The 22,122-nt window shown below is 42.9% G+C and overlaps 2 protein-coding genes across 12 annotated transcripts in view; both read right to left on the bottom strand.

Annotated features, from left to right (window-relative positions):
• Positions 1–2,189, bottom strand: part of LOC106571850 (dedicator of cytokinesis protein 3) — a 72,194-nt gene extending 70,005 nt beyond the window's left edge. Inside the window, exon 1 of the mRNA XM_082961980.1 lies at positions 1,570–2,189. Within this exon, the coding sequence (XP_082818106.1) occupies positions 1,570–1,606 (37 nt within the window). The 5' untranslated portion in view covers positions 1,607–2,189. The remainder of the gene's footprint in view (positions 1–1,569) is intronic.
• A 209-nt stretch (positions 2,190–2,398) lies between these two features.
• The window catches only part of LOC145860896 (DDB1- and CUL4-associated factor 1), a 39,563-nt gene continuing 19,839 nt past the window's right edge, over positions 2,399–22,122 (bottom strand). For 6 of the 11 annotated variants that reach the window (XM_082961983.1, XM_082961981.1, XM_082961982.1 and 3 more), the window contains 6 exons: positions 22,028–22,101; positions 21,778–21,870; positions 21,352–21,586; positions 4,504–4,549; positions 4,147–4,363; positions 2,399–3,481 (listed from right to left, as the gene is read on the bottom strand). In XM_082961983.1, the coding sequence (XP_082818109.1) occupies positions 3,218–3,481; positions 4,147–4,363; positions 4,504–4,549; positions 21,352–21,586; positions 21,778–21,870; positions 22,028–22,101 (929 nt within the window). In that variant the 3' untranslated portion in view covers positions 2,399–3,217. Of the gene's footprint in view, positions 3,482–4,146; positions 4,364–4,503; positions 4,550–9,355; positions 11,766–21,351; positions 21,587–21,777; positions 21,871–22,027; positions 22,102–22,122 lie in introns of those variants that run through there. The other 5 variants (XR_014380656.1, XR_014380655.1, XM_082961988.1 and 2 more) reach the window with 5 other exon arrangements.

The raw sequence follows: 22,122 nt of genomic DNA, 5'->3' as shown, positions 1-22,122 counted from the left end.
TCAGATACCGTACTTCGTTTTAAACTGTATAGTAGAAGTTGCCCCTAACAAGGATATAGGAACAGATACAATTGCCCCAATCCTGACCATTAGGTGGATGAAGAAATGTCCCCCAAATGCAATAGTCATAGACTCCAAGTAGATACTTCCAATCAAAATTGAAAACTCAATGTCAGTTTGTAGCTTTCAACATGGGACATGGTTTTCACAAGGACAGCTTCAAATATCAAGCATCAAACCTTAGCAGCAGCCCACAAATCTGATATGATGTGGCTTTTGTATACTCTGGCAAAATTCTGAGTAGTAGAGCAAAATGGACACGGCTGGTCTTCTAACAGTGTGCAGTCCTATGCCTCTGGCTGTAGCCTATGTCGGTGTTTTTCAATTCGTGGGCCTACGTACAGGGTTTCACATTTTGTTCTAACCACCACTAACACACGTGACTATTAGTTGAATCAGGTGTGTGCACTGCAATGTTGCGCTTACAAAATTGTGCCACCGGAATTGACAAACGCTGGTCTAAATGCGCTACGTTCTGCGTTTCAGCACCCTGGACAGCGACACGCTGGCCAGAGGTTGGTTGAAGCATAATTTTCAGCACCACGGACAGCGAAACGAAAAGGATGGCTGGTTGAATCAAAAGGTACAGTACACTGTGTGCTCTCATCAAACTTGCTTCTCTCCCGTCCTCCAGCAATGGCAAATCAGTGGCTTCTCTTTGTTGAACACCAATCAATAGTTCTGGAGTCTGGGTATTTGTCGAACCTATACTACAACAAGCAATGCTGTGTGTGTTCTGAGCGAACTAATTCAACATGACTCATTCAAATCGCCAGGAACATTTTGCAGATAGTTCCAATACTCCTGATATAAATGACCCATTATCTCTGGGGCTACTAGACCTTTTCACAATGATTCGGCTTGAGCATTATGACATAGTGGTTGGAGATCACAGATGGTAGTAGTAGCGAAGTAGTCGTGGTGCTGTGTTACAAATACCGACAGGTAAGCATGCGCATACTCAGACTCTAGGCTACACCTGTTGGCATAACGCTATCCCATTGCCCCCTCGTGGTTTCCAGTCGAATGCCTTTTCAGATAGGCATTGAAGAGCATCAGAACCTATCTGAACACTTATTGACGCATTTTCAAAACATACAATGTAGCCTAGTATGAATGAATGATAATCATACTGTAGGACTGGATTATGGATGGCCACTGAGGTAGCATGCCTATACTCGGCTATATCATCCCACGCAATAACCTATATTTTCCCTTTTCTTATTGTCAGGTTATCCTCAGCCATTAAGCACAGCTGATAGACTGTGTTTTGTAAGCTATAGCCTCATTACAGGAATTTAAAACACGAGACATTGTGACTGTTAGATGCGAATACCCTACAGTAACATATAATAACCTGTATGACCAAACATGAGATCAAATCCGAAGCTGTGATCGTCACAACGCTTCTTCATAAGAAAATAATCCATTTTGAATGAGAAAAGTAAATCAAATTGAACACAGCCATAAAAAAAGACAAATAAACAGATAAATACTGAATGGACTCACCAACTCCGATTTTTTCCTCTTCTGTCGGTATCCACATCTTGGGATTTTTGTTATTTTCCCACCTGGAGACCAAGCCTCATTCTGTCGATATCGTGGGAGGATTTGGCTAAATGAAAGCTATAGGAATATCCCCGGCTCTTTATGTATCGAACGAACTAGGCTACATCTCGTTAGAAATATAGGCTATTATAGGCAACAACATAAAATGGACCACCAATGTCTTCGCCCGCGGTTCCTTTATCTCCCGGTCTGCTCTGCTCGCTGAGTCTCCTAGTCACACAAGATGCAGTCTCGGTGTCCACCTACCCAACACACACGGTAATCTAAATCTCCAAACGCTATTATTGCAGCAGCATCTCGATAGGAACGGCCAAGTTGTTGTTTTTTACGGTTTATTTATGTATTTCCCGGTTAGTCATTAGCCTGTGGTTCATTACGAAGTCGGATTCCCAATTATCAACAACGCCGTGATATCGGGTCCCGGCGATTGGGTTGAGTCAGACGATAATTAACACTCGTGATATTGTCCGCCGGTCCAAACTGGTATTGAGGGGCAAGACATTTTCAGAAAACTGCTATATACTGTAAGATGCGCCATCTTCATGGTCGTCACATGACTCGTTTTGTCAATACGGATGTGTTAAGCATTTGCAAATGTAAATTTGACTGTCGGAGCGCAACTGCATGGCAATTGCATCCATCACTATTTGCGCTTTCACGGTCATGGGCAGGTACCTAGCTTTCACTGTGCCTTAAAATTGAATCTTCAGCTCCTGGGCTGAACGAAGCTGTCCATGCTATTACATCAGTTACTGGAACCAAGACGTGGTCGGCTTTCCTTACAGGGTCTGTCAAAAAATGGTTACAGAACCTCTTTATTTGTCTATACACACACACACACACACACACACACACTTAAAAAGGGATCTGCCAGGAGAATGTTATTTCAAATCAAATTGGTCACATGGTTAGCAGATGTTATTGTGAATGTAGCAAACACAGTGCATTAATATCTAACAATGACCTAATACACACAAATCTAAGGAATGGAATAAGAATATACACATAGATGAGCAATGCCAGAGCTGCATAGTTGGTATAAAACACAGTATATACATAGATGAGCAATGCCAGAGCTGCATAGTTGGTATAAAATACAGTATATACATAGATGAGCAATTCCAGAGCTGCATAGTTGGTATAAAACACAGTTTATACATAGATGAGTAATGACAGATATGTAAACATTATTAAAGTGTCATTATTAAAGTGACTAGTGATCCATTTATTAAAGTGGCCAATGATTTCAAGTCTGTATGTAGGCAGCAGCCTCCCTGTGTTAGTGATGGCTGTTTAACAGTCTGATGGCCTTGAGCTAGAAGCTGTTTTTCAGTCTCTCAGTCCCAGCTTTGATGCACCTGTACTGATCTCACCTTTTGGGTTTTAACGGGGTGAACAAGCAGTGGCTCGGGTGGTTGTTGTCTTTGATGATCTTTTTGGCCTTCCTATGACATCGGGAGCTCTAGCTGTCCTGGAGGGCAGGTAGTTTGACCCCGGTGATGCATTGTGCAGACCGCAGAGCCGTATCAGGCAGTGATGCAGCCCGACAGGATGTTCTCAATTGTGCATATGTAAAAGTTTGAGGGTTTTAGGTGACAAGGCAAATTTCTTTAGCCTCCTGAGGTTGAAGAGGCACTGTTGTGCTTTCCACCTTCTCCACTGCTGTCCCGTTGATGTGGATAGGGGGCTGCTCCCTCAGCTGTTTCCTGAAGTTAACTCTCATCTCCTTTGTTTTGTTGACGTTGAGTGAGAGGTTGTTTTGCTGACACCACACTTCGAGTGCCCTCATCTCCTCCCTGTAGGCTGTCTTGTTGTTGGTAATCAAGTCTACTACTGTTGTGTCGTCTGCAAACTTGATGATTGAGTTGGAGGTGTGCATGGCCACGCAGTCATGGGTGAACAGGGAGTACAGGAGGGGGCCTATGTTTAATGCATATTAATTAATCAGAAATGGACAAAGACTATACGATTAAGTTCTCCTATCAATCAACAGTGTATAGCGCATCAATCAAAATTTGAGTAGTAGGTTATTCCTCCCATCACATTGTCACTCTTTTCCACTGGCTTATGAAGGACATAAGTCATGACAAACTGGTAGGCTGTGCTCAACAACAACAACAAAAAAACACTTGAAAAACAATGTAACTGGGAATTAAAATGACATGGCCAGACTCCAAAATTTCACAATAATGCCTTGTGATCTGAAGGGTGGCCTTTTGTATCCCCCCCAAATGGTCCAAATGTGGAATCCGTATACCCTTGACGATATCATGGACAGCAATGGTTTGAGAACATTCCATGATTTAAGACAGACCATTAATTTTTCTATATTTACCATTTAGGTCAGCTATGCTGGCCTATGGTGTCCCTTGGTAAACCCAACTGCCTAACCATCCAATGATGAGATTTATAAATACATTATCTGGGCTCCCAAAAGGACTAATCGCTATAATATATGAACAACTTTGGAAAAGCTCATTTGGAGTTAGCCATTAAAACAGAGGTGTTTTTTCCTACCTTCACCACCTGGGGGTAGCCCATCAGCAAGTCCAGGACCCAGTTCCACAGGCCGAGGTTCAGACCCAGGGCCTCCAGCTTAATGATGAGCTTGGAGAGTACTATGGTGTTGAATGCTGAGCTATAGTCAATGAACAGCATTCTTACATGGGTATTCCTCTTGTCCAGATGGGATAGGGCAGTGTGCAGTGCAATGGCGATTGCATAGTCTGTGGATCTATTGGGGCGGTAAGCAAATTGAATTAGGTCTAGGGTGTCAGGTAAAGTGGAGGTGATATGATCCTTGACTAGTCTCTCAAAGAACTTCATGATGACAGACGTGAGTGCTACGGGGCGGCAGTCATTTGGTTCAGTTACCTTTGCTTTCTTGGGTACAGGAACAACGGTGGCCATCTTGAAGCATCTGGGGACAGTAGACTGGGTTAGGGAGAGATTGAATATGTCCGTAAACACACCAGCCAGCTGGTCTGCGCATGCTCTGAGGATGCGGCTAGGGATGCCATCTGGGCTGGCAGCCTTGCGAGGGTTAACACGCTTAAAATGTCTTACATCGGCCACGGAGAAGAAGAGCCCACAGTCCTTGGTAGCAGGTGAAGGAGGTATTTAGCTTGTCTAGAAGCAAGACGGTGTCCGCAACATGTCTGTTTTTCCAAATACACCATTTTCCCAATATATACAGTGCGTTCAGAGAGTATAAAAGACCCCTTCCCTTTTTCCACATTTTTATACGTTAAAGCCTTATTCTGAAATTGAATAACCCATAATGACAAAGCGAACACAGGTTTAGAAAATTTAACAAATAAAAAACAGAAATACCTTATTTTCATTAGTATTCAGACCCTTTGCTATGAGACTCAAAATTGAGCTCAGGTGCATCCTGTTTCCATTGATCATCCTTGAGATGTTTCTACAACTTGATAAGTCCACCTGTGGCAAATTGTGTCGAGGCACAGATCTGGGGAAGGGTACCAAAACAATTGTGCACCGTTGAAGGTCCCCCAAGACTCTTCCTAGAGCTGGCTGCCCGGGCCAAACTGCGCAATCGGGGGAGAAGCGCCTTGGTCAGGGAGGTGACCAAGAACCCGATGGTCACTCTGACAGAGCATTCCTCTGTGGAGATGGAATAACCTTCCAGAAGGACAACAGTCTCTGCAGCACTTCACCAAATCAGGCCTTTATAGTAGAGTGGCCAGACAGAAGCCACTCCTCAGTAAAAGGCACACTTGGTTTGTCATAAGGCACCTAAAGGACTCTGACCATGAGAAACAAGAGACTCTCTTGTCTTAGGAAACCAAGATTGAACTATTTGGCCTGAATGTCAAGCGTCACTTCTGGAGGAAACCTGGCACCATCCCTATGGTGAAGCATGGTGGTGGCAGCATCATGCTGTGTGGATGTTTTTCCGCGACAGGGAGACTAGTCTGCATTGAGGCAAAGATGAACGGAGCAAAGTACAGAGAGCTCCTTGATGACAACCTGCCCCAGAGCTCTCAAGAACCTCAGACTGGGGCGAAGATTTACCTTCCAATAGGACAGCAACCCTAAGCACACAGCCAAGACAACGCAGGAGTGGCTTCGGGACAAGTCTCAATGTCCTTGAGTGGCCCAGCCAAAGCCCGGACTTGAACCTGATCGAACATCTCTGGAGAGCTGAAAATAGCTGAGCAGCAATGCTCCCCCTCCAACCTGACAGAGCTTAAGAGGATCTGCAGCGAAGAATGGAAGAAACTCCCCAAATACAGGTGTGCCAAGCTTGTAGCGTCATACCCAAAAAGACTCGCGGTTGTAGTCGCTGCCAAAAGGTGCTTCAACAAAGTAATGAGTTAAAGGGTCTGAATACTTATGTAAATGTTTTTTTTCTTTGTTACTATGGGGTAGTGTGTAGATTGATAAGGGGAAAAAACTATTTAATCAATTTTAGAATAAGGCTGTAACCTAACAAAATGTGGAAAAAGTCAAAGGGTCTAAATACTTTACGAATGCACAGTATGTGTGAAATAATGAATGGAAAATATATGAAATTATATGAATTTAAATATTGTACCTGACTAGTTCTGTCTTCTACAATTGCTGTACAATGTAATCATTGTTGCCCTAGATTGCCTCAAACATATTAGTGGGTTCTTGAATCCGGTCAGCTACTACATTCAGAACGGCAGAGGGCTCAAGGAGTGCGGCCTGCCTGCCAGTACTGAAACCCATTAAAAGTCCTCATGAAAATATATTTTGGGAAAAACAATCTAATATTTTTGCCTTGAAAACCAGCACAGCTACCTGGAGTATAACATCATCCTCCTGCCACCCTGGGTCTGAGCATGATATGCAGAATGTCATGCTGTACATTGAAAATAAATATATTCCGGATTAAATAACTTTACTGTACATAAAGATTTATAGGATACAATGATCCGATGATTGAGTCGCAGAATGTTTGTTGTGTACAGTCCTGGGCAAAAGTTGAGAATGACACAAATATAAATTTTCACAAAGTCTGCTTCCTCAGTTTGTATGATGGCAATTTTCATATACTCCAGAATGTTATGAAGAGTGATCAGATGAATTGCAATTAATTGCAAAGTCCCTCTTTGCCATGCAAATGAACTGAATCCCCCCAAAAAAACATTTCCACTGCATTTCAGCCCTGCCACAAAAGGACCAGCTGACATGTCAGTGATTCTCTCGTTAACACAGGTATGAGTGTTGACGAGGACAAGGCTGGAGATCACACTGTCATGCTGATTGAGTTCAAATAACAGACTGGAAGCTTCAAAAGGAGGGTGGTGCTTGGAATCAGTTCTTCCTCTGTCAACCATGCTTACCTGCAAGGAAACACATGCCATCATCATTGCTTTGCACAAAAAGGGCTTCACAGGCAAGGATATTGCTGCCAGTAAGATTGCATCTAAATCAACCATTTATCGGATCATCAAGAACTTCAAGGAGAGCGGTTCAATTGCTGTGAAGAAGGCTTCAGAGCACCCAAGAAAGTCCAGCAAGCGCCAGGACCGTCTCCTAAAGTTGATTCAGCTGCGGGATCGGGGCACCACCAGTACAGAGCTTGCTCAGGAATGGCAGCAGGCAGGTGTGAGTATCTGCACGCACAGTGAGACGAAGACTTTCGGAGGATGGCCTGGTGTCAAGAAGGGCAGCAAAGAAGCCACTTCTCTCCAGGAAAAACATCAGGGACAGACTGATATTCTGTAAAAGGTACAGGGATTGGACTGCTGAGGACTGGGGTAAAGTCATTTTCTCTGATGAATCCCCTTTCCGATTGTCTGGGGCATCCGGAAAAAAGGTGAGCGTTACCATCAGTCCTGTGTCATGCCAACAGTAAAGCATCCCGAGACCATTCATGTGTGGGGTTGCTTCTCAGCCAAAGGAGTGGGCTCACTCACAATTTTGCCTAAGAACACAGCCATGAATAAAGAATGGTACCAACACATCTTCAGAGAGCAACTTCTCCCAACCATCCAGGAACAGTTTGGTGACGAACAATGCCGTTTCCAGCATGATGGAGCACCTTGCCATAAGGCAAAAGTGATAACTAAGTGGCTCGGGGAACAAAACATAGATATTTTGGGTCCATGGCCAGGAAACTTCCCAGATCTTAATCCCATTGAGAACTTGTGGTCAATCCTCAAGAGGCAGGTTGACAAACAAAAAACCCCCACAAATTCAGACAAACTCCAAGCATTGATTATGCAAGGATGGGCTGCCATCAGTCAGGATGTGGCCCAGAAGTTAGTTGACAGCATGCCAGGGCGGATTGCAGAGGTCTTGAAAAAGAAGGGTCAACACTGCAAATATTGACTCTTTGCATCAACTTCATGTAATTGTCAATAAAAGCCTTTGACACTTATGAAATGCTTGTAATTATACTTCAGTATTCCATAGTAACATCTGACAGAAATATCTTAAGACACTGAAGCAGCAAACTGTGAAAATGAATACTTGTGTCATTCTCTAAACTTAGTATTTAAAATTATATATCTTCATTGTTGGACATAAAAGATTGTAAAAACACCATGAAATCAGCACCAAGTGATTTTAATGGAAATCTATTCCTAAGTATTCCCACGCATAAGAGAGATGTGATCGTAAGCAATGTTTGAAATAATTGTTTTAGTCAAATATACACACACACAATTCTTGCAGTCAGTTTGCAAATGATTTGTAATTATGTTCTGGCCCCCCAACCCTCAGCTAAAGAAAATAAATCAGCCCGTGGCTGAATCTAGTTGATGATCCCTGATCTAGCTTGACATTTGATTTCTATTCCTACCGACAAAAATAAGAACTGACGTTAACACAATATAATTGTTTAACATTGGTTGGTTAGTGACAGCCAGTGAGAGAAAATAGTATGGTAGAGTAGCGTAGTACATTATGCACCATCTGGGAAAAGCAAACCTGGTCTTTTAGAACCTGTAACAGGTGCACAAGAACATTTTAATATTAAAATAAACTTTAAAACATTTAAAGTATTAACCGAACTATACAGTGTGATTTTCTGACTCTACTTTCATTGAAGTTGATACATAGAAGACATCTAATGAAAGCCTTGATTGAAAGATGTTTTACAGATGTTATTGTACACAGTAGTTTAATAACGTTTGCCCTAATAAGATTGGCTGAGGGAGTGTTTATCCCTCTGTATACCAGAGGGCTGTGAGGACCACTGGTCTATAAGCTGCTATCAGTTTCGACACCCTCCATTCCAGCAGTCAATAGAAGCAAGAGGTGGTGGTAATAGGAACAATGCACTGCTTCCTCAATCGTCTACCTACACACCCACTCCAGCTCTCAATCACACACGCGCTCTCACACACAAATACAGAGTCCAAATCTCCATCTCTCTGTCATACACACATGCAAACAAGACATGCAAACAAGACATGCGCAGATAAAATCTGTTCGGTCTCCCTCTCTCTTACACACACACAAAATTCTCTGCTCAAACATAACATACACAGACACTATCGGCTACTCTATTATGGGCAGACACAGAGTCGGTCCTCCATCTCAAATACTATATTCACATAGACAAGATAGCCTCTGCTTGCAACATCACCCACAGACAGAAAAATAAATGTATTCCTCTCTTAGACAAGATCCTGCCTGTTTTCAGCATAACACAGACATCTCCCATGCACTACTCTAGCATGCTCATACAGACCAATACCCCCCCACACACACACACACACACACACACTTTTAAATCACTTTTAATCAAAACGAGGTTGTTTTTAGAATGTTATATTCCGTTCTATAATTATCTAAGAACATTACATAATCCAATTTAACATATGGTAACCAATGGTGACGCAACCACACACTACTGAATTAGCTGATTATATAGCAAAGCCCATGTCTGTAGACAGAGCATGTAGTCTACAATAAATAGTAATTGAAGTACGAAACAAATGTGTGTGTGTGGTGTGTATTATACTATACATAAAATTGGATTATATTGGGTATGACAGATGACTAAATCTCTAGTACATTTCTGAGATATATTCTATACGTTTATGTTCTGGTCGTGAACCCCTGGCTCCTACGTAGGTTAGAGATGAGTGAACTCTTCCATCACAGCAACTGAATAATAGCTTTTGGGTGTATGATGCATGTCATATTCAATGTTCATACCAGGGCGTTAATCTCTTAATGTCAATGGGTCAGGGTATTCCAATTTAGGCCTAAAGATGACAGAGCTCAATCTTTAAATAAAATGAGAGTAAAAATACTTTTAGATACATACTGTACAGAACATGTTTTTTTATGGCTCTTTACAAGAGCGCCTCTAACAAAGAAATGAAGAGAGGCAGAAAGAAAATAATGAAATCAAAACTAGGAAAAGATCCTGATTCAGGAAGAAAAATCATGATATGTTGGCAATACATGTGAGACCAGCCTACATTTGCATCTTGACTGTCTCGTTAAAAAGTAGCAGCAACTGAATAATATAGCTATGGCACAATTTAATACTTATCAGGAATAGCTTATAAAACCACCCACCCTTCCACCCAACAAAGTTCAAGGTCAAAACCATAATCCAAACAAAACACACCTCAACCAAAATACAGTGCGCTTGTTTTACATAGCCGGGGGAACGAGTTTCATTGTTTCGTTTTCAATGCTATCCCTATAACTGGCCTCACTGGCAGTTTTGAGGGTGGGATTCTGTGTTCTCCACCAGGCTCCTAAATTCCCAATCGAGTGCCAAATTCACCCACCCGGACATCCCTTACTGCAAAACATGTGCACCCAGTGTCTCTGTATTATTGACAGTCAGCAACTAAAACATCAGCCAATGCACTTCTGTCAGGGGTGTTCCATGAGAGGACCAAACAAATCGTAAGTGTTATATATAAAAAAAAAAGAAGGTGGAAACAGGTTGTAGCGAAATAACAACTGAATACCAAGCAATGTCCACTAATGAACCCCCCCAAAAAATGTAACCCAAAATGTAAGGTAAAGTATACTTTCTGTCTTACAAGATAACATTTGCTGTGTGTAGACAGCATAAACCCAATGTTGATATCAAGCACTCAAAATGTAAATCTAAGCCAAATTCATACACGGTGTAACATTTTTTTTTTACATAAATAAAAAGTCAGGCATCCTTTAAGGCCTCGTTATGTAGACATACACCTACATCAATCACGTGCTAACAATATTTGTGTAGTCCATGGTTTTACACTCACTAATGTGAGTACAGTTCCTAAATTGCCAGTATTCAGCATTTTTAAAGAGCACCATGTTTAATCTGTTATGATTACACAGTGAAACCCAGTGGCGTTGGTCATTGATGGCACTATTGTGTGTGTAGTCTTGGTCGTTAGTTACGTTTGTATTGTAGGTGGTGCAGTGGAGATGAACCTGAGGATATGGCTGGTTTAGCTCCACAGATTATCAGCGCTCTGTGTGGGTGTTTGTTTTTACAGTGGCGGCCTCAAGCAGCACCTTAGTCTTTAGCAGACCACATGGGAGCTGATGCAGTACAGAACAGTAAGCTTGAGTCAGCGAACACTCTGCCTTATCAATCCACGGAGAGCAGTGGTTTCCTTCAGTTTCCCCATCTAAAACAGTCTACACATGACGGTGGTCATTCAGCATTCTAGAAAATGACCAATAGTCCATATGGGGGACAAACTTTGAAAAGAGCTTTAATGAATTCGACATTTTAAAAGAATCAGTCTGTTGTGTGTACCAGTTTTTTTCCCCCACTCATCAAGCAAACTGTGTAATATAAAACTATATCATAAACAAATCTTCATTTTTTTTTTCAGGAACAGAGGGCCAGAACTTTCTTCTGGCCCTCTACTTCTGACTCTCCAATCAGCTTCTCCCACTATTGCTCCTGGGCGGTAGGTGGGCATTGGGACAATATTCCAAACTAGCAGTGCTGTCGGCTCTCACAGTTCATTTCCCAAATCCCATCCTTCTTTCTCCTCAACTCTAACTGTACCTTACCGTCTTGTCTCAGTTGTTAATGAGTGTTCACCCACGGGAGAGCTCTCACTAGAAGTCCGGACATGTTGTCCTAGTTTCTCTGTCCCAGACAACTCCTCACTCATTCAGGGACAGGATTATGTCATCCTCAAGGTCTGAGCTGACTGCTGGGTTGACAGAAAGAAAGCAAAGACAGATTTAAAGGTCCGGGGAATAACGGGACAGAACACTATACAAGTCACGGTGCTGGAGTAAAAATGCCAAAGTAGAAACATGTCTCCTGCAACAGAATGTGTGAGGGTTCATCCCTCTGTTTTTCCTTACTCACTCTTTAAAGATGAAATGTCCACACAGCAGTATAGTAACACTTTTTTTGAAGCAATAATTTTGATAACAAGCTAAGCTTCACAGAGAACGAGGACTGTATTTTAAAAAAAGGCAAGTCATAGCCGGCATACAAAACGCTGATGCGCACCTTTAAAAAAAGTTTAATGAATATTTGAACACCATCAATAAATCCATTATTTATTTTAGTCAGATCTAAATTAACATTATGATAAGAAAATGTATTTCAGAATAACAGAATATGAGTTGGCCTACTGTTTGTTAGTTACCTGGCTATGCTCCATTTAGCATTTATGCTTATAAGTCCCGTGCCATTATATGACTTTATAGTTAGAAGAATATAGTTTAACTTAACTGAATAAAATAGTAACAGGAAAATATCCTTTCTAAGTGTGTGCATACAGTGCCTTCAGAAAGTATTCAGACCCTTTGACTTTTACACTTTGTTGCGTTACAGCCTTATTCTAAAAGGTATTAAATAAAATCTTCAGCAATCTACACACAATACCACATAATGACAAAACGAAAACAGGTTCAGACATTTTTGCAGATCTAAAAATAAAAAACAGGAACACCTTATTTACATAAGTATTCAGACCCTTTACTACATCCTGTTTCCACTGAGCATGGAATGTTTCTACAACTTGATTGGAGTCCACCTGTGGTAAATTCAATTAATTGGACATTATTTGGAAAGGCACATACCTGTCTATAAAAAGGTCCCACAGTGGAATGTGCATGTCAGAGCAAGGTCGAAGGAATTATCCGTAGAGCTCCGAGACAGGATTGTGTCGAGGTACCCTTCCCCAGATCTGTGCCAACACATTTACGCAGCATTGAAGGTACCCAAGAACACACCGGCCTCCATCATTCTTAAATGGAATAAGTTTGGAACCACCAAGACTCTTCCTAGAGCTGGCCGCCCGGCCAAACTAAGCAATCGGGGGAGAAGGGCCTTGGTCTGGCAGTAAAAGGCATGACTGCCCGCTTGGAGTTTGACAAAAGGCACCTAAAGGACTCAGACCATGAGAAACAAGATTCTCTGGTCTGATGAAAGCAAGATTGTACTCTTTGGCCTGAATGCAAGCGTTACGTCTGGAAAAACAATGACACCATCCCTACCGTGAAGCATGGTGGTTTTTCAGCAGCAGGGACTGGGAAACTAGTCAGGATCGAGGCAAAGATGAACGGAGCAACGTAAAAAGAGAGATCCTTGATGAAGACTTGCTCTAGAGCACTCAGGACCTCAGACTGGGGCGAAGGTTCACCTTCCAACAGGACAGAAACCCTAAGCACACAGCCAAGACAATGCAGGAGTGGCTTCGGGACAAGTCTCTGAATGTCCTTGAGTGGCCCAGCCAGAGCCTGGACTTAGCTGAAAATAGCTGTGCAGCAACACTCCCCATCCAACCTGACAGAGCTTGAGGATCTGCAGAGAAGCATAGGAGAAACTCCCCAATACAGGTGTGCCAAGCTTGTGGCGTCATACTGAAGATGACTCAAGGCTGTAATCGCTGCCAAAGGTTCTTCAAAAAAGTACTGAGTAAAGGGTTTGAATAGTTCAATAGTTCAAATATTCAAAGATGGCGTAGAAGTCGGACATGTGTTAGTCTTGTCCCTTCTTTTCCCTTGTAAACATTGTTTTTCCTTTTTTCCCCCGTATAGATTATATAAAAAATATATACATTTAATATTTTACCAGCTAACTGGCTACTAGTTAGCCACGGCCCGCTAGCTGTCTAAAGTACACATTAGCTTAAGAGGCCCATCGGACAAATTCTTTGGCCACTATACCCACCATACGGAGCCCTGCTGATCCGTCGCCTGAACCGGAAACTCCAACAGATGCTAGCCAGCTAACTAACTAGTAGTCAGCTAGCCAATGCTGGCGGTCATCAGCCACCTCTAGCACGGACAACTCTCGCCAGTCTGCACAGCGCGACTCAAACCTGAGCAAATCAGACTTATTTTTCTCCATATCTCCGGATTCCTACCGCAAGCTCTGAACCTTAGTTTTTTTTTTCTTTCACCTGGATCATCACAGCTAGCTAGCTGCTATTTGAGTGGCCACTCCTGACTAACGTCACTGTCCCGAAGCAAGAACCAATTAGCCTGGAGCTAGCCTTGCCAGGCCCATCTCCCGGCTAGCTAAAGAGGTCCATCAGCCAATACTTGGGCTACAATACCTCTTTTTGCCAACTGGCTTGGACCCCCACCCACTCATCACGACTGGACCACCGACGTGATTCGCCCGATGGGGTTTTTCTCAACTGGCTCCGCCGTCACTTCGTCCCCTGAAATCCCATCCGCTAGCATGCTAGCCGCGGCCAGCTAGCTGTCCAGAGCACATCGGACTGTTAGCTTATGAGGCCCACCGGACAAATTCTTTGGCCACTACCGCTATTCTGCCAATTGGCCTGGTTTACCACATGGAGCCCTGCTGATCCGTCTGCCGATGTAATAGCACGAGGGGGCCACAACAGACTTTCTTCCGTCGCGATGTCCCTCCAAGGCCCTTCTGTTAGCTTGCTAGCCCTGGCCCGCAAGCTGCCTGAAGCCACTCACTGGACTCCTATGATGACTCGGCTACACATGCCTCTCGCTAACATCAATATGCCTTGTCCATTGTTGTTTTGGTTAGTGTTTATTGCCTTATTTAACTGTAGAGCCTCTAGCCCTGCTCAATACGCCTTAGTTCCACCTACCACACATGCGGTGACATCACCTGGTTTAAATGATATTTGTAGGGACAATATCTCTTTCATCGTCACTCTATGCACAGGTTTACCCGCACTGTATCCACATCCTACCATACCTTTGTCTGTACATTATGCCTTGAATCTATTCTACCATGCCCAGAAATCTGCTCCTTTTACTCTCTGTTCTGAACGTACTAGATGACTAGTTATTTTAGCCTTCAGCCGTACCCTTAACCTACCCCTCCTCTGTTCCTCTGGTGATGTGGAGGTTAATCCAGGCCCTGCAGTGCCTAGCTCCACTCCCATTCCCCAGGTGCTATCATTTGCTGACTTCCGTAACCGTAAAAGTCTTGGTTTCATGCATGTTAACATTAGAAGCCTCCCCCCTAAGTTTGCTTTATTCATTGCCCTAGCACACTCTGCCAACCCGGATGTCCTAGCCGTGTCCGAATCCTGGCTCAGGAAGACCCCCAAAAACACTGACATTTCCATCCCTAACTATAACATTTTCCGACAAGATAGAACTGCCAAAAAGGGCGGTGTTGCAATCTACTGCAAAGATGGCCTGCAGAGTTCTGTCTTACTATCCAGGTCTGTACGCAAACAATTCGAGCTTCTACTTCTAAAACTTCACCTTTCCAGAAAAGTCTCTCACCGTTACCGCTTGCTATAGACCACCCTCTGCCCCCAGCTGTGCCCTGGACACCATATGTGAACTGATTGCCCCCCCATCTATCTTCAGAGCTAGTGCTGCTAGGTGACCTAAACAGGGACATGCTTAACACCCCGGCCATCCTACAATCTAAGCTTGATGCCCTCAATCTCAAACAAATTATCAATGAACCCACCAGGTACAACCACAAATCCGTAAACACGGGCACCCTCATAGATATCATCCTAACCAACTTGCCCTCAAAATATATCTCTGCTGTTTTCAACAAAGATCTCAGCGATCACTGCCTCATTGCCTGCATCCGTAACAGGTTTGCGGTCAAACGACCACCCCTCATCACTATCAAACGCTCCCTAAAACACTTCAGCGAGCAGGCCTTCCTAATCGACCTGGCCCGGGTATCCTGGAAGGATATTGACCTCATCCCGTCAGTAGAGGATGCCTGGTCATTCTTTAAAAAAGTGCCTTCCTCACCATCTAAAAAAGTGCCTTCCTCACCATCTTAAAAATTTAGAACCAGGAACAGATATAGCCCTTGGTTCTCTCCAGACCTTACTGCCCTTGACCAGCACAAAAACATCTTGTGGCGTTCTGCATTAGCATCGAATAGCCCCCGTGATTTGCAACTTTTCAGGGAAGTCAGGAACAAATATACACAGGCAGCTAGTTTTCCTAAAGCCTTTTCAAGCAGAAATGTGCATCCTGTAGCACAAACTCAAAAAAGTTCTGGGACACTGTAAAGTCCATGGAGAATAAGAGCACCTCCTCCCAGCTGCCCACTGCACTGAGGCAAGGAAACACTGTCACCACTGATAAATCCACTATAATTGAGAATTTCAATAAGCATTTTTCTACGGCTGGCCATGCTTTCCACCTGGCTACCCCTACCCCTGTCAACAGCCCTGCACTCCCCCATTTCTCCTTCACCCAAATCCAGTAACTTGATGTTCTTAAAGAACTGCAAAACCTGGACCCCTACAAATCAGCCGGGCTAGACAATCTGGACCCTCTCTTGTTAAAATGATCTGCCGAAATTGTTGCATCCCCTATTACTAGCCTGTTGAACCTCTTTCGTGTCATCTGAGATTCTCATAGATTGGAAAGCTGCCTCGGTCATCCACCCTCTTCAAAGGGGGAGACACTCTAGACCCAAATTGCTACAGACCAATATCTATCCTACCCTGCCTTTCTAAGGTCCTCGAAAGCCAAGTCAACAAACAGATTACCGACCATTTCGAATCCCATCGCACCTTCTCCGCTATGCAATCTGGTTTCAGAGCTGGTCATGGATGCACCTCAGCCACGCTCAAGGTCCTAAACGATATCATAACCGCCATCGATAAGAGACATTACTGTGCAGCCGTATTCATCGACCTGGCCAAGGCTTTCGACTGTCAATCACCACGTCCTCATCGGCAGACTCAACAGCCTTGGTTTCTCAATTGATTGCCTCGCCTGGTTCACCAACTACTTCTCTGATAGAGTTCAGTGTGTCAAATCGGAGGGCCTGTTGTCCGAACCTCTTGCAGTCTCTATGGGGGTGCCACAGAGTTCAATTCTCGGGCCGACTCGTCTTTGTATATATCAATGATGTCGCTCTCACTGCTGGTGATTCTTTGATCCACCTCTACGCAGACGACACCATTCTGTATACCTCTGGCCCTTCTTTGGACACTGTTAACTAACCTCCAATGCCATACAACTCTCCTTCCGTGGCCTCCAACTGCTCTTAAAATGCAAGTAAAACTAAATGCATGCTCTTCAACCGATCACTGCCCGCACCTGCCTGCCTGTCCAGCATCACTACCCTGGACGGTTCTGACTTAGAATACGTGGACAACTATAAATACTTAGGTGTCTGGCTAGACTGTAAACTCTCCTTCCAGACTCACATTAAGCATCTCCAATCCAAAATTAAATCTAGACTCGGCTTCCGATTTCGCAACAAAGCATCCTTCACTCATGCTGCCAAACATACCCTCGTAAAACTGACCATCCTACCGATCCTCGACTTCGGCGATGTCATCTATAAAATAGCCTCCAACACTCTATTCAACAAATTGGATGCAGTCTATCACAGTGCCATCCGTTTTGTCACCAAAGCCCCATATATTACCCACCCCTGCGACCTGTACGCTCTCGTTGGCTGACCATCGCTTCATATCCGTCGCCAAACCCACTGGCTCCAGGTCATCTACAAGTCTCTGCTCGGTAAAGCCCCGCCTTATCTCAGCTCACTGGTCACCATAGCAGCACCCACCCGTAGCACGCACTCCAGCAGGTATATCTCACTGGTCACCCCCAAAGCCAATTCTTCCTTTGGCCGCCTTTCCTTCCAGTTCTCTGCTGCCAATGACTGGAACGAACTGCAAAAATCACTGAAGCTGGAGACCCATATCTCCCTCACTAGCTTTAAGCACCAGCTGTCAGAGCAGCTCACAGATCACTGCACATAGCCCATCTGTAAAACAGCCCATCCAACTACCTCATCCCCATACTGCATTTATTTATCTTGCTCCTTTGCACCCCAGTATCTCTACTTGCACATTCATCTTCTGCACATCTACCATTCCAGTGTCTAATTGCTATATTGTAATTACTTTGCCACCATGGCCTATTTATTGCCTTACCGCCCTTATCGTACCTCATTTGCACTCACAGTACATAGATTTTTCTTTTTTCTACTGTATTATTGACTGTATGTTTGTTTATTCCATGTGTAACTCTGTGTTGTTGTATGTGTCGAACTGCTGTGCTTTATCTTGGCCAGGTCGCAGTTGTAAATGAGAACTTGTTCTCAACTAGCCTACCTGGTTAAATAAAGGTGAAACAAAAATGTAAATTAAAAATAAATTGTTCTTTAAATATGTATGTTTATTTTGAATACATTTGCAAAAGTTTCAAAAAAACTGTTTTTGCTTTGTCATTATGGGGTATTGTACATAGATTGAGGGGGGAAAACTATTTAATATTTACTTAAATTTAACTAGGCGCGTCAGTTAAGAACAATTTCTTATTTACAATGATGGCCTAGAATAAGGCTGTAACCTAACAAAAATGGAAAAAGTCAAGGGGTCTGAATATTTACCGAAGGCACTGTATGAAGTGGCTATGTTGAGCATAAAAGTGATTATTTGAAACAGTTTATGATAAACACAGAATGTCAGAAATCAAAACATATGGGCTGCATGATGCAACACTGATGATTTGAGAAAGTAGCAAAAAAAGATGGCACTCTGTTCCTTGCCTCAGGCTGCACAGATGTTCTCTCATCAAGTGATCATATTTTCACCCATCAGACTATTCTCAATTTAATCTAGTCTTTAATAATATGGACATTTTTATTTGATTTAGAATGGCCCATTATCAAATAGACAGGAACAGGGGCAAAAATACATGTAATCTGTATGCACTCGAATAGCGAATGGAGGCTGCAATTTTTCCCACCGGCCGTTCTGTAGGCTACTTCGGTTTTATAGGGGAGCATGTGCTTAATATGAGTAGCTGAGAAATAAATACAAGAACACTTATTTCACTCCATGCATCAACCACTGTTTGAGGAGCATGCTCTCACTGCCCGACAGGTGATATTCTGCCCAAACTGTATGCCATGAGCTCTCCAAACTTGTTCCTGCAGCTACCCAGTAACTTAATTTGGGAAACCAAGTGAAATCTGTTCGGGAACATCGATAGTAACATGTTTTCACAACAAAACATATTTCACTAAAACTGTTGACAGCCCGTCTACGCACTTGAGAAAGGAATAAAAGGAGGGAGCAGAGGAAATGGAAACACATGGTGGCGAAATCTTCTGTATAGCTTTAGGTAAGGTCACCCAATTAATGAAATATAAAACATTTAAATAAATAAATAAATATATATAAAAATATAAATATATAGATAGATATCTATCTATACATTTATCTATATATATTTTTTTAAATCCCTATTACTAGGCTTTTCAAAATCCAATTTTGTAATTGTAGGCTAACTGTAAGACACCCAGCACAACCAATGAACCAACAGCATCTCCTAGGGGTATAGATTCTCTCCCACTCATGGATATACATGTTGGAGTGTAGCGTAAGGTAACCAGTCCATCCAGTTCGCATAATAATACAGTCCACACTCAAAGGCTAAAATCAGTTTTGTTTAATGTTTTTCTGCCATGCGTAATGTGCGGTAGGACATGCATTGTGTAATGGCAAAATCATCATTTGAATTCAGTTTTATTGGCTTGGGCTCATAAGCCTATGCATCAGTTCTAATATGTGTACGGGTTATTTGAATGAATCGTCAGCTTAGAAAGCGCTGTCCATTTCCTTGTATTAGGCTTTGAAACAACATACACAACCATGTTTTACACTCAGTTTCAACCCGCTGTTGAACTTCTTTCTTCAAATTGATCATCACAGTGAGTTGAGTTTTAAAAGTATGATAGACCTACTGTTTTGATGATAAGTGTTTGATGTGATTTTTGATTGCATTTGCATTGTTGTCAGAGTGGTTAGAGTGACCATAGAGCCCTGAGTACCAGGCCATTAGGACCTGATGGTAGTTCACAAGTTGGGTACTACCAAAGCATGTCCAGGGTTCATAAAGGAGATTACCATGACTCAACGGTCACATGGAATTTTACTGCGGTCGTGACTCATGACTGCCAGTAATCTGGTCACCGCAACAGCCTTAAATGGACCTATATATTTTTATATAAAAGATATTTGAGAATTAGCAATGACCAAAATAAAAGCTAGGCAGTCAGGGAGATTCTAAGATAATGATGCATTTAGGAGTATTTTTGGAATGGCATGGGGCCCCCGTTGATTTTGCTATACTGTTTGAGTCCCATGACCACGCCCACCACCTACGCCCCATTTTGATCCAGAAAAAAAAACCTGTATGTGTTTGTGTATGCAATCCTCTTTGTGCGGTAATGCCAAAGGAACATGTCCATCCTGGATGGACAATAAAGTTGCATTCTATTAATAACATAAATGGTTATGATGTCTATGGCTCTTAAACTCAACTCTTAACCTTCGAAGCTAGTTCCACTGCGTTTTTTCATTGTTCCCCTCTAATCACAGACTGATTTAAACCTGGCACACCAGGTGGATGCAATTAATTATCAAGCAGAATAGAGAACCAGCAGGCGCCGGACCTCATAGGGTAAGAGTTGAATGCCCCTCGTTTTATGTCATCATTTTTAAAAAATGACTAATTTCCGGACTATTAAGCGCACCTGAATATAAGCCGCACCCACTGAATTAAAAAAAAAAAAGATTATTTTGAACATAAATAAGCCACACGTCTATAAGCCGCAGGTGCCTACCGGTACATTGAAACAAATGAACTTTACACAGGCTTTAACGAAACGCGGCTTGTAACAAAAATAAAGGCTTTAACGAAACACGGCTTGTAACAAAAAATTAGCAGTAAGCTTTAGTTGTCTTTTTGCACTGAGTCAATTCCTCACGCTGCTGTTTCCAACGTCTTATCATCGACTCATTAAGACCAAGCTCCCGTGCAGCAGCTCTATTTCCTTTTCCAACAGCCAGATCAATCGCCTTCAACTTGATAGCTGCATCATATGCATTTCTCTGTGTCTTTGCCATGATGAGGGTGACAAAATGACTACCGTAATCAGAATGATGGGAAGTTTGAGAGCGCTCGATTTAATCTAAACAGTAAACAAAAAAGTTGTTTGACCTTAACCCGTTCGGCAATTTCATTGGTCTAATGAAAGCTTCATGCCGCCAAAAAACTGAGCACGTCACAGAATGTTTTTTTTTTTGAAAAACAAAAAATTGAAAGCGGGAAAAATCCATATATTAGCCGCGTCATTGTTTAAGCCGCGAGGTTCAAAGCCTGGGAAAAAAGTTGCGGCTTATAGTCCGGAATTTACGGTATGTATCCTAGACCTTATGACAGAAGGTTAAAGTTCAATGTTACCACAAACTTCAACCCTGCCGGTCCTTCATCCAATGCTGTACCTAGATGAGTGCGTGGCTGAGGGACACACTGACAACTGTTACTCACTGTTATCCAGGGCAAGGTCCCCATCTTCCTCATCCGAGTCATCGTCATCATCTTCACCATCCCCCTCAAGCAGACGAGCTACCTCTTCATCGTCAGAGGGAGAGAAGTCATTGTTCCCATCTTCCTCTTCCTCTCCTCCATTATCATTTTCCAGCTCGGCAACCAGTGGGTCTGTGTTGATGTCGTCGTCAGAGTCATCTTCGTCATCATCGTCATCCTCTTGATCGTCATCCTCCTGATAGGGGACAAGTGTTCCAGAACAGCCAGATCTTATATTTCGATATTTAGGCTGTATTACTTGCAATAAATAAATGTTCTGGCACAACCAACCAATCATCCAATGTTAGCGATTGGTTATTTGATGGATTATCAACCAACATAACACAAAAGGGGGCGCTTTGTGAAGGGGTACGTTGGGTCCTTTACCTGATCTTCCTCATCCTCCTCCTCCTCAGCCAATCTCTGGCGTCCCACCTCGTACAGTCTGCACACCGTGTCTGTGTTGACCGAGTCCTGGTTCTGGAGGGGAAACACACAAAGTCTGACAACAGTTGTATGCCTCAATAGTACTAAGCCAGACCACCGCTACACTCAATATCTGACTGTGCAAAGTGGGGTATGTGATTCAATCCCTTGCAGCTTTATCGAGTAATCTAACAGATGACAGAAGATGTACCTCGATCACAGCCAGGTAGCAGTCCTTAGTATCTGTGCAGAGGTCAAATATATTCCTCTTCACGGCGATGGTGGCTGCGGGGGGGGGGGGGGGGG

This window comes from Salmo salar, chromosome 15 (genome assembly GCF_965601325.2).
Source record: "Salmo salar chromosome 15, fSalSal1, whole genome shotgun sequence".
Classification (NCBI taxonomy): Eukaryota; Metazoa; Chordata; class Actinopteri; order Salmoniformes; family Salmonidae; genus Salmo; species Salmo salar.
The sequence above is the reverse complement of the archived record's forward strand: the minus strand, read 5'-3'. Positions and strand labels throughout refer to the sequence as shown.